The sequence below is a fragment of the Vitis riparia genome, chromosome 2 (genome assembly GCF_004353265.1).
Source record: "Vitis riparia cultivar Riparia Gloire de Montpellier isolate 1030 chromosome 2, EGFV_Vit.rip_1.0, whole genome shotgun sequence".
Lineage (NCBI taxonomy): Eukaryota > Viridiplantae > Streptophyta > Magnoliopsida > Vitales > Vitaceae > Vitis > Vitis riparia.
Window position 1 is genome coordinate 12591993 of NC_048432.1, and position 12341 is coordinate 12604333.

At 33.8% G+C, this 12341-nt stretch overlaps 2 protein-coding genes across 3 annotated transcripts in view; both read left to right on the forward strand.

Annotated features, from left to right (window-relative positions):
• The first annotated feature begins 665 nt into the window (after positions 1-665).
• On the forward strand, positions 666-2016 carry LOC117926815 (FCS-Like Zinc finger 2-like). The gene is made up of 2 exons (XM_034846105.1): positions 666-1045; positions 1572-2016. Exons 1-2 carry the CDS (start codon positions 753-755, stop codon positions 1750-1752), a joined length of 474 nt encoding a protein of 157 aa, XP_034701996.1. The 5' UTR covers positions 666-752; the 3' UTR covers positions 1753-2016.
• A 2410-nt stretch (positions 2017-4426) lies between these two features.
• Positions 4427-12341, forward strand: part of LOC117929459 — a 185801-nt gene continuing 177886 nt past the window's right edge. For both annotated transcript variants that reach the window (XM_034849741.1, XM_034849748.1), the window contains exons 1-2: positions 4427-4639; positions 12218-12321. In XM_034849741.1, the coding sequence (XP_034705632.1) occupies positions 4543-4639; positions 12218-12321 (201 nt within the window). In that variant the 5' untranslated portion in view covers positions 4427-4542. The remainder of the gene's footprint in view (positions 4640-12217; positions 12322-12341) is intronic.

The window sequence follows — 12341 nt, forward strand, 5'->3', positions numbered from 1 at the left end:
GTGTGACGTGACAAAAACGCGCGTGGCAGGAGCGTGGGCCCAGCGCTTCACCATTTTTGTATATTGACGTTAGAAGTTGGAGCGGTCCGAGCGGACCATGTGAACCTTGGTCGCCTCGGGACCCACTAGCTTCGAGAGTGGGGGTTCGGGACCCAACTCAAAGGGACTCGCTCTTTTTCCTTTCTTTCTTTTTTTTTTACCCCTGCTTCTTACCCAAAACTACAGTCTTGCCATCGCTTGCTTCTTGCCACATCTAAATATATAAATAGAAAAGGACTTCATTTATCAATTTCAACGTTTGGATTAAAATCAGGAGTATTTTGTAATATCTATACATCAATTAAGCAAATTTATTATTCATGATCTGTAATATCAATCATATTAATTTGATATTATTACTTCTATCTCGCAGCGTGGAACACTCAACCATACACGTGTGTATTTAAGTACCTTATTTATCAAGTAATATGACATGAAATCCAAATTAAATATATTTATGATTAACTGAAAAATAAGTTGAAAAACTTTGGAAATGGCATTATTGTGATTAAGAGAAAGAGGAGGGGGAGATTGCAAGAAGGCTGCAACAAAGGTTGCTTGGTCCAGTAGATTCACTCGCACGGATTCCCCAAACCCGCCGTGGTTTGCACTCTCCCTCTCTCCTCGCATCAGTCACCCAACCCCTCTTTATATTCCCTACCTTCCTCCACCTTCTGCCTCAACATTTCTATCATCTCTCTCCCTAAGTATCCATGGACTCCACACCCACCAGACCACCATATTTCATCGAAGAAGAGGACGATACTCAGGCTTCTCTATCAGATATGGAGGCTGGATTCTCTGGCAACCACCTTTTCTTCTCTAGGTCCCACAGTGCTCCTCACAGGAGAGGTAGTTTGAGAAACCTCTCTTTTTACAGTGCTTCTTCTCCGAGATCTGCCAGGTTTTATGATGCTAGATTTGAAGATCATCAACCCCATTTTCTTGAAGCTTGTTTTCTTTGTAACAAACCCCTTGGAGATAACAGAGATATCTACATGTACAGGTTAGACCTTTTCTTCCCTTTTCATCGTCCTGTACCCTTTTCTTTTTTTCTTTTAATGCTTTTCGTCTCAATTTCCATTGGTATCTGGCTGTTTTTTTTTATTATGAAATGGCGGAAGATTTTCTCATTGCTTTTTTTTTCAATGGAGAGCCACTCGTTTTCTTCTTCTTTCTATATATGTAATTATGATATGTAGAACAAGAATATTGGATTTTATTAGGAAAACCAGGAATCCTAAGCGGGAAAAGGACCAAGAAACCAGAAAACCCTTGCTTCTCTTTTCTTTACGCATTTGCTTCGGAGAAAACGAAGGAAAGGGACAAGAAAATTTAGATTTTGTTTTCCACCGCTAATGAAACTTTAAGATACCACAACTTCATTTTCCATTTCTACTTTGCAAACAGACTGGCCCTTTATTCTGTTGTGTATTTTCATTAAAGAAAACGAGAAGGGATCTGTATTCAATGAATGTTCTATACATGGCTGAAGACAATAGAACTGATAGGTGTCTGATGAACTTTTGCAGAGGGGACACTCCATTCTGTAGCGAAGAGTGCAGACAAGAGCAGATAGAGATGGATGAGGCCACAGAGAAGAACCGGAGTATTTCTTCCATTAAAGCCTTTAGAAAAGAGCAGAAAACGTCGTCAACTCCAAGCAAATCTCAGAACTATCCTTTCAGAACAGGCACAGTGGCAGCCGCTTAACACTACCTCCAATAACAAAAGAAGGCAAATAATAAATAATATAAAAAATATTGGAAAATCTATGGAGAGGGCCAAGGGGAAGAGAAACAAGAAGAAGTGAATATTTTTTTTTTCTTTTTGGTTTTCCTTTTTTGGCAAAATATACATACTGTGAATGTTTATATGAGGAGTGTCTTGCATGAATATGTGGTATGTAATGGATCTCTCTTTTTGGGGGTTTCCTCCTCTTGGCAATATCAAATATGGAAAATTTGGAGAACCATATACTTACTGGAGTCTTATATTTTTCTTTGTGCTAATGGTTGGAACTGGGAATTGGATTTCTGGGTGACGTAAGAACCGGGGTACAGGGTTTGATTTACGACTGGTAAATTTCCTGGTCAGTGGAGAAAAGCAAAGTGGCTTTTGGAGAAGTGTGCTTTTGAAAAAGTTAAAACAACTGCTTGTTGCGGTAATCAAAGTTCTGGAATTTGCCTCTCTTCCAAATTTTCACATTTTCCCCACGGATTTCCAGGGATCTGTTTACTAACTTTACTTTATCCTCCGTGTTTCTTCCCTGCTTCACAGGGAACTGATGATTAACCATTGGTGATTTGGTTCACTGCTGGGATTTCACTGTTTGAATGTCATGTTGATACTGCAGCCCTTGAAAATAGATCTCATTAATGAATATGGACTTTGACCCTCAGCATCAGGGGCTGAGGTTTATGGAGTAGTTGTAACCTTGAAGTTTGGTTGTGGAAAAGTCAGATGTGGGCGAAACCTAGAAGATGAATTATATTAGGTATGGTAAGTAGCTTGTTGGGTTGGTGGCACCAAGCCACCAAGCATTGGGTGAGAACTGTTTATTTGCAAAATGATTCTATTGAAAATATTGACCATATTTTAAAATAATTTCATTTTATTCAAGGGAATTGGGATGTATGATTGTCCTGTACCTCTCTTTTATGAAGGCGAGGTGCATAAAAATTATAAAATTAATTATCTTATGAAATATATGAATTAATGGAAATCGGGTATTTTTAGGAATATCAAATTCAACCTTTTTCTTGTCATTGATAAAACTATATTAAACTTCAAAAAATTTTAAAATTATATGATTGACTCCTATTTTCAAATCAAATGACTCAATATTGCTTAAAAATAGATTTGTCGGATTCCTTCGAAAGATTCAAATTAAAATGTTTCAAGATGGGTTATTAGAAACTCTAATGTTAGTATAAAAATCGTTGTAAGTAGGCATATATGTAATGTTTCAATAATTATCGCGGGATGTATAATTTTAAGAGATGATATGCAAGTTACTAGAATAATGAGTTCTTAAAAACCTAAAAATTAGAAGTGACTCGAGAAAACTTATAGATTGTTATAATAAAAAATGCAATATTCTTAGTTTTATTATATTATTAATAGAAAATATTTTGAAGTTATCTCATTATTTAAATATTTATTATCATCATCATATTTACAGGGAAATAAATAAAATGATATATTATTTAGTTAAAAAATGTATTTATGATTGGATTCTTCTAAAGATATTATAAAATTTGGTTTTAGAGATTATTGTGGCTCATATTTCAATTAAATTTATGGTTTTTCGCTTTGTAATCTCATTTCATAAAATAAAAAAAAGGAAACAAGGTTAAGGTTAAGGTTTTGAATGAACGAAAATACATCCATTAAGGTCTTTTGATAATTATATCAGCATTTTTTTTCAAGTACATCAATTCTCACGAGGCATTGAGTGGCAAACATAACATTGGAGAAACCAGATGGCAGGAAAAAACAAATGAAATTGTAGTGGGTTTGGTGAGGATGAGTTTTGCATTAGATCACCTTAGAAATTTACAACGGCATTTCGTGGGGATGAAGTAATGGGATACCTGAGAAACTAAGGCCCGTTTGGTTGTACCCCTTGTTTGTTTGGATATTATTATTATTATTATTTAAATTTTAAATTGTTAAAATTATTAATTATTTCTTTTCAATCAAAGCATTAAAAACTTTTCACAGTCCAATCCGTCTAAAAGCAATGGTTTAAATTAAATTAAGTAATAAGCTAATTTTGCTGGCCGCTTGAACTTCAACTTGGTCAGATATATTAAAATTTATTCGATTAACTTTTAGTCAAATATAACGGTATAATACTTGTTATGACAAGTAATCTCTTTTCTAATACGTGCCATGTAATACATGCGTATTTGGTGAGTTGTTGTTCCAAACAGGTACCTTGTATAATAAGCCTCTTGACTTTATCAATATGTATGTATATAAATTACATAATAAGTCGTCATCTGTAATTTGGCACTACTCTTGGTCTACTGCTTCGATTTGTACTTTGTAGTAAATCTTTTTATTCAATTCAAATGTGGCAAAATCCTCAACAAAACACAAAACGACTGTCGTTTTGCCACCAACAGAAGCGCCCTCATCTGACCGTTCTCTCCTTGTAAGCGTCGGCCCCACGCCGACCGCCTTCGGATGATGGTAGCTTCGTAAATTCCCATAACTCTCATGCCATTCTCGAACTGAATAGGCCTTTATTGTAACTTACTCAACCTCGCATGCTCAACACGTGACCCTTCCTCCTAACGTGGCAAATCCTGATTGCACGATTTCATTGACGCCACACCGTGCTCTCACATCACAGATACGTGTCCTCCAAGCCGCGTATCTCTCTCCTCTCTCGAATTCCCCATTTTCTCTCTCTCTCTTTGTGATTTTATTTTCTTCTTTCTCGTCTTCGTTTCATCCAGATCAATTGCGTTTTGATTCAACGAATGGTTGAAGATGCTGGAGGATCAGGTGGCCTCGCTCTTGCAGAGGTATTTGGGGGACTATGTCATAGGTCTCAACAAAGAAGCTCTCAAAATCAGTGTCTGGCAAGGTTTGATTCTTCTCTTCTATTCACTTCTTCTCAACTCGATTCTCAAATTTTGATGCTGTGTTAAAATATGATGACTTCATTTTTCTTTATTTGCTGTAATTTTGATGCGTTGAAGTGGTATTCACAAGAATTTTTTTTTGATGCGACTTTAAGTATGAGTTGAGAATTCAAGTCTAGGGCGAAATGGATTCTGTCTTGGAATGATCAGTTCGTTTGTTAGTTGCTTTAATTTAGATGCATTAAAGTGGTATTCACAAGCGCTTTTTTTTTTTTGGTTTGGGTACAAGACTGTAGTCATCTCTGTAAATTGGAGTCTAAAGTTGAAGTGCTTAATGAGTTAAATCTGTAACTCAACACATCGGTGGTTGAGAGAAGGAGAAATGAAGTTCAAGTGAAGTGGATTATGCTCATTTGATTGTGTATACTTAATCACGTGATTAAGATTTCTGAGATTCCAACATTCATTTTGTAAATAAAGGCCTTGGACTGGGGAAGAATATTTGAAAATGGGCGACATTCAATTTTTTGTTGCAGTGTTCTGCCTCAGACCACATTGCTTGTGGATTTAAATTATGTATGGCTTGGATTTGCTAAATGGCTGAGAATGTGATTAGAAGTTATATTAACATGATTTACAATTTTGTTCGACAAAACCTTTATCCCCAGTCACTTGGAGTGAGCATGAGCTATCGTGTCTTTATCATTTCTTCTTCGTGGCCTTCCATTCCCTTAACACCTTGAGCGTGGTTGAACTTTTGTAATATGCTATCAACCTGATCAACCATTTTTTTTGGACATTCTTCTTGCCTTGATAGTGCATTTGTCTTAGTTGTTCATTCTATTTAGTTTTCCTTACTTGGTTGAACAACACAAAATCTAGTTATGTGAATTACAACAAATGATTTTTCCAAATCATTAACACACTCCAGTTTATGAGTGCTTCTTGAACCTTATAATAATATATTGAGTTTACCTTACTTGAGTAACCCTATAATGGTTGTCTACAATCAAATAGGTGTACTAGATTTTCAATCTTATAGGGTTTAAGAAAAGCAATGGAGGAATAAAAAATTATGGCAGCAGAGAGAAGTAAAATAAAGTGTAAGGAAAGAAAGATAAAAAAGAAAAAAAATACAATCTTGGAATCTCACCAAGGCATTCCGGGAGTCTCACCTAGAAAAAAAATCAATGGAGTCTCACCATTGATAATTGTAACATATTAAAAAAAAAAGCTTGATCATCAATACTTAATCCTATTCTACATCAATTAGCCTTTATTTATAAGCTTTAGAAAACCCTAGAATTTGAATAAAACTATGAAAAAGCAAACCTAACCTATGTAGTAACTAATTAGGATTTTTATTCCTTTCCTAAAACTATTAAATCTTCTAAAAATTTAACAAAAAATCATAAACTTCCTTTTTAGAATTAAAAAGTTATTTTATAGAAATATCTTGTAATAAAGCTTCTAATAAAGAAGACTTCTAGATTCTAAGTTCTCAAACTAGAAATTTGAGAATAAAAAAATTAATTAAGAAAATATCAAGTTTAATTTTTTTTCTTTTCTAAACAATTCTATAACTTCTCAAATCCTAAAACTTTTCTTTCTTTCTTATTCTTTTTTTTTTTTTTTCTTTCTCCCTTTCCTTTTTGTCTTGTAGATGCTTTAAAGGACTCGTCTCCATCAACTCCCCTCCCCCCATTTGAAAGAACTGGCTCTGATGAGTTGGATGCTAGATAAAATTCATAAAGGTTGGGATCAAGCTTCTAAAAACCAATGGTCATAAACCATTTATTCTTAGAGTACAATTTGTTTCATCGTTTCACCAAAAATGATTGATATTTACATCCTTAACGAGTTGATATAATTTGATCTTTAAGGACATACTCAATCTTGTTACTTGTTTTATAGTGAGGTGGTAATTCAATATCAGTGTCCACACTTATATTGTCTTGATCACCATGATAGGCGGACAAATCTTCTACGTTAAATATTAAGAGGGAAGCTGTAGCCTCTAGTAGATGTGCATTTTCACCTAAGTGTTTTATCACTTGGCATGGGTTTGATTTCTTTGAGTGAAGCTTTTACTATGTGCTAGGTTGAAACATTTTTGGGCATAAACAAGTCATTACTAGATCACCTTCTTTAAATTGAACAAGCCTTTGATGTATATCTGTTGCCTCTTTATAATTTTTATTGCTAGTCTTGATCATTTTCCACAATTCTTCATATATATTGCAAGTATTTTGGGAAAACGAATCACTTTCCTCACTAATACGAATTGAATTAAGTAATGGTACAAAATCAGTGGGTTGTTTGGGTTTTGATCTGTATGCAACGTCCAAGGAAAATATCTAAGTGTGTGTGATTAGTAGCACCATTGAAAGTAAACTCAGCTTGTGGTGAGATGTCTCAACTTTTCAATTGAACCTTTACAAGACATTTTAAGAGATTACCCGGGCTGCAATTGACAACTTCCATTTTGCCGTCAGTTTGAGGATGAAATGAGCTTGAAAATTTCAATTGCGTGCCTAATTTGGCATATAAGGCCTTTTAGAAGTAACTCGTAAATTTAACATCACAATCAGAAACAATATGGTTTGGAACTCCATGTGAGCGAATTACCTCTTTAAAGAACAAGTTAGCCACATAAAGAGCATGTGAAACCATGTGAAACCTTCTTACATGGTATAAAATGCACCATCTTGGAAAACCGATCAACCATAACAAGTATAAAATCAAATCCTTAGTGATCAAGTTCAAAATCCATGCTTCACAAGGTTTGGTTGGATCAGGTAAAGGTATATGTAAATCTGTATTTTGCTTAGAACCTTTTCCCTATTGGCATGCTTGAGCTTGAAATGGTTTGATAACCTTTCAAACACCCTCCTTCAATCTAGGCCAAAAGAATCGATCTTACCTCAAAACAATAGTCTTATTTCATTGAAAACCTCTTCCATGGAGTCCCACATCACTTTATCATGTAAAGAAGTGTTAGGCAAGCATTGACAATTTTTATAGAAGTACTGGTTTAAAATCTTAAGATCAACATGTGGTACCTCTGAACCATTCAAAAGAGAGGCATAGACAATTCTAAAATAAGGATTATTGTCATAAAAATGCTTCAGTTTCTTAAATCCAATCGTGGTAGTTGACATGTTTACCAAAAGAAGAGCCCTTTTAATAAGAGGATCTACTACTTTATTCTTAACTCTTGAAGATGAATTGAGTTAAATTTTGAATAGTTAGTCAATGCAATTAGGATTCTTAATTTGAGAAATGGTGAGATTTTAAGTCTTCAACCTAATTTGATGGATAATAGACCTTAATAACTTTTTTTTTTTTTTTTTATCATAGAAATTGATTTCCAATGAATTTGGAATTTGAGATCTTTTTTTTTAGTTAGATTTTGTTCTAACTTTGAAGAATTTTACCTTTTCTTTTAGAATCAATTTTTCTCAACTTCCATCTATGATTTTTCACTCTCACTATTTGATTGTCACCACCTCAATTCACATTTTTCTCTTGATCACCAAACACTTCCATCATCCCAATGGTTGATACTTAAATCCGCTATATTATTGTAGCTTTTTGTTAAAACTCTTTGATTAGATAAAAATTACTTAGCATAGTAGAATTAGGTTATAAATTTTGTTTTAATATGACAATTTGACAATCAATATGTAAAGTGTTGATTTTTTGCCACATTGAGTTTCTCATTGAAGCAAGCCATGAGGCGTCCTTCTACTCCTACTTAAGGTGCATCACTAACCACCTTAAGTACTTTCTCAAAATTTCGTAGATGAAAAATAAGAGGATTCACCAACTTAGTCTTGATCTACTCAAATGCCTTACTTGCTACCTTGTTCCAAATAGATTGACCATATTTCATGCACTGTGTAATGGGGGCCATAATAGTGCTGAAATTTCACATAAAATGTCAGTATAATGTGATCAACCCATGGAAACTCCACAACTTGTGGCCATTTGTGGGTATGGGCTAATCAAGGATAGCTTAAGTCTTATTAGGATCAACTTCAATTCCTTTAAAAGATACAACAAAAATAAGGCAGCACTAGGGCTCGTGAAAGTGCATATTTTCAAATTAATATAAGCTTCTTAGCCCTAATTGTTTGCATTACTCGCCTCAAATGTTCTTCATGCACTTCATGTAATCAATTACAAAGGAGAATGTTACCAAAACAAACAACAACAAATTTCCAAATAAAAGGGCCTAGTATCCGAGTCATAAATAACATAAAGTTGCTTAGTGCATTGGTTAATCCAAGGGGAATAACTAATCATTCATATAATCCATCCTTAGTTTTAAATGTTATGTTCCATTTGTTATGTGGTTGAATACATATTTAGTGATGCATACTTTTTAAATCAATCTTTGAGATGATCATGGATCCTGCCAACATATTTGCCATATCATTGAGTCTTGGAATAAGAAACCGGTACGTGATTGTAATCTTATTAATTGCATGACTATCCACATGCGTTTAGAATGGTCCACCTTCTTAGGAGTTAGTAAAAGTGGGAACACCATAAGGACTCAAGCTTTCTTAAATAAACCCTTTAGCAAGTAACTTGTTAACTTGCCTTTTCAACTTTGCATGCTCTATTGGGTTCATTATTTGGTAATGATGCACTAGGAATCAGATCAATAGTATGTTCACACAGTGGAGGAAGCTCAATAAGCAATTCTTCAATGTTTAAGTCTTAAAAATTAGTGAGAATGTTTTTTACTTTGATCAATAATTCCTTTTTTTATTTAGGTTCATTCATTGTACAAGTCACTATAGTAAAAATAATATTAGTCTTCTTACTATGCATAATAAGCACCTTTTTTTGATTATGTGTTCTTCGATTTCTTAAATGGTGGAACATCCTTTTTTGGATGAAGAATCTTTTTACGCCTGTTGTGCTTAAGAGTAAGTATATTTTTAGTAGCCATCAAGTTGTGCTTTTTGATAAAAATCCATAGTCTTCCAAGCAAGGTATGGGCAAATTTCATTGGTGGAACATAACACCTATGTTTAGACTGATTGTTCAAAATCATTACTAATCAAGAGTGTAACTAGACAATGAGAGCTTATTGAAATAGATGTATCATTTGCCCTTGCTACTTGATATGGATTTTGATGCTTTTTTGCTTTTAGATTAAGCTTTTAAGCAAGTTTTGTGAAGCTATATTTGAACTACTTCCTCTATCAATGATTAAGGTGCATAGTCCTTCTAATCAAGGAACACGAGTATGGAAGATGTTAGTTTGTCATCAATTTTCTTCCTCTTTTGCTATTGGAACAACCAATTGATGTCTCACTACAAGGCTAGGAACTTTAGTCAAAGCATCACATAATCACCTTTTTCTCCAAATTACTCTTTGTTATGGCTCTCAGCTTCTTTTGGATTAGCTTTGGATTCAGGTTCTAATTCTTCAATACAAAAGTGTAACGATTACTTGGATAGGTAATACCATAATGACCATGTTCCCCACACTTGAAGCATAATGACCTTGTTTTTCTTGACTTCTTTTCAATAGTCTCACTACCTCATCTAGCTGATTGTTGAGTTTTATGATGGCCTCTTCTTGGGATTGTTATGTGGTAGAAATTTCCTCCAAATGTGTTGAAGTAACATCTTGATTATTAAGATTGTTGGAACTCATGCTTGAATAAATTGCTTCACTCCTTAGTTGTATGCCCCTTAAGCCAAGAACTTTCATTCTGATACAAAACTGATATAAGATGACCCTAGAATGGTTGTTTACAATTAAATAGGTGGGCTAGGATTTCAATTTTTTAGAATTTAAGGAGAAGAGTGAGGAATAAAAATTTATAGCTGTGGAGAAAAGTAAAATAAAATATTGTTAGGGACCTGGTCTTTATCTTCTTCATGGTTATCTATAGTCAAGTCTTTCTTTTTAGTTTTGTCCCACCTTTCTGATTCATCCCTACCTTTTCCTTTGTCTGGTTAGTGGCACACAAGAAGGTAAATACTAATGACTTGTTACAATTGTGAAGATTTTACAAAGCTCTTTGTCTTGACATATGTAAGTTGTGTGTGGAGCATGGAGCATCAGTAGATCATCTATTCTTACATTGTCCTTTAACGATGAGGTTGTGACACAAATTATTTCGAATAACCAAAATGGATTGGGTCCCCCCGATGAGCATTTTTGACATGATGACTATTAATTATAAGGGATTGGGAAGATCCAAGAGAGGCCTAGTATTGTGGCAAACCACTTGTATTGCTTTAATTTGGGTTGTGTGGCGGGAAAGAAATGCTAGGATGTTGGAGGGCAAGGCAAGGAATTCAGATGTTATGTGGGATAGTATTCACTTTCTTACTTCTTTTTAGGCTTCTTGCACCACAACTTTTAAGGGCATTTCGTTTAATGTGGTTCAACTAGATTGCCTAGCGGTGCGTAGTTCGAAGGGTGTGGGTTAGTAAGGAGAGGTTGCTTTTTGTAATTACTAAATTGCTTTATGCTTTTGGTATTCAATTTGTTTAGCTTTCGTTTGTGAGTGGATTCCTCATCCTTCTATTGTATTTCTTAATTTATATTTCAATATAATTCATTGTTGTTTCCTATAAAAAAAAAGAAAAAAAAGAAAAAAAAGAGAAGTAACATAAAATATAAGGAAAGAAAAATAAAGAAGAAAAGATAAAACTTTAAAATCTCAATAAGGCGTTTTAAGAGTTTCATATAAAGGAAAATCAATGGAGTCTCTCTATTGAGAATTGCAAAGTATGCAAAGAAAAACTTAATGCTATTAATCATTATTACTTAAATATTTTACATCAATTAACGTTATCTATAGATTTTATTTAGAAAACCCTAAAATTTGAATAAAATTGTAAAAAAACAAACCTAACCATTGTAGTAACTGGTTAGGACTCTTGCTCCTTTCTTAAAACTATTAAATATTCTAAAAAAATTAAAAGAAATACAAACTTTATTTTTTAGAATAGAAATTTACTTTATAGAAACTTCTTGTAATAAAGTTTATAATAAAGAAGACCTCTAGATTGTGAGAACTCAAAATAGAAATTTTAGAATAAAAAGATTATTGTAAAAAATAGAAAGTTTAGATCTTTTTGAGAGAATTCTAAACTTCATAGAATCTGAAACTTTTCCTTTTTGTTTCCCATTTTTTTTATACACCTTGAAGGGCTCATCCTCATTAGTGGTCTTCCTTTCCAATGATCAAGTAATTTCAGTTGACTTCTTTCCTTGCTTGTGTTCTATCGGCATCTGCTTGACTTGTTTCAATAAACTTTTTTTTTTTTTTGGGCTTTTTTTGGAGTCTGGGGGTGGTTGGGAATATAATGAAATAGAAAGTTTATTTCAATAATTTTATATAAACTTGGTTGACAATCCGGTTGATAGCTTACTTATTTTGTCATTTTTTTTCTTTTTGGAATTTATTGAATGCTAGTGGATCTTTTCCACTGAAAAGGGATTTTTATGTGCTATACTGAATGCAATATCTCTATGGTTTCTAATTTGTGAAAGTTTTTGATGTGTTTGTACATGTTTATTTGTTGTTTGAAATGTAAAACAGGAGATGTAGAGCTCACAAATATGCAGTTGAAGCCGGAGGCACTCAATGCATTGAAATTGCCAGTAAAGGTTAAGGCAGGATTTCTTGGATCAGTGAAGCTTAAGGTTTGTGGGGCTCTGACTGG

Excerpts from the sequence above, each read along its gene's own strand:
- LOC117926815 (XM_034846105.1), top strand. The coding sequence starts at position 753 with ATGGACTCCACACCCACCAGACCACCATATTTCATCGAAGAAGAGGAC. Across the intron at positions 1,046-1,571 it reads AGAGATATCTACATGTACAG|AGGGGACACTCCATTCTGTA; the intron begins GTTAGACCTTTT and ends GAACTTTTGCAG.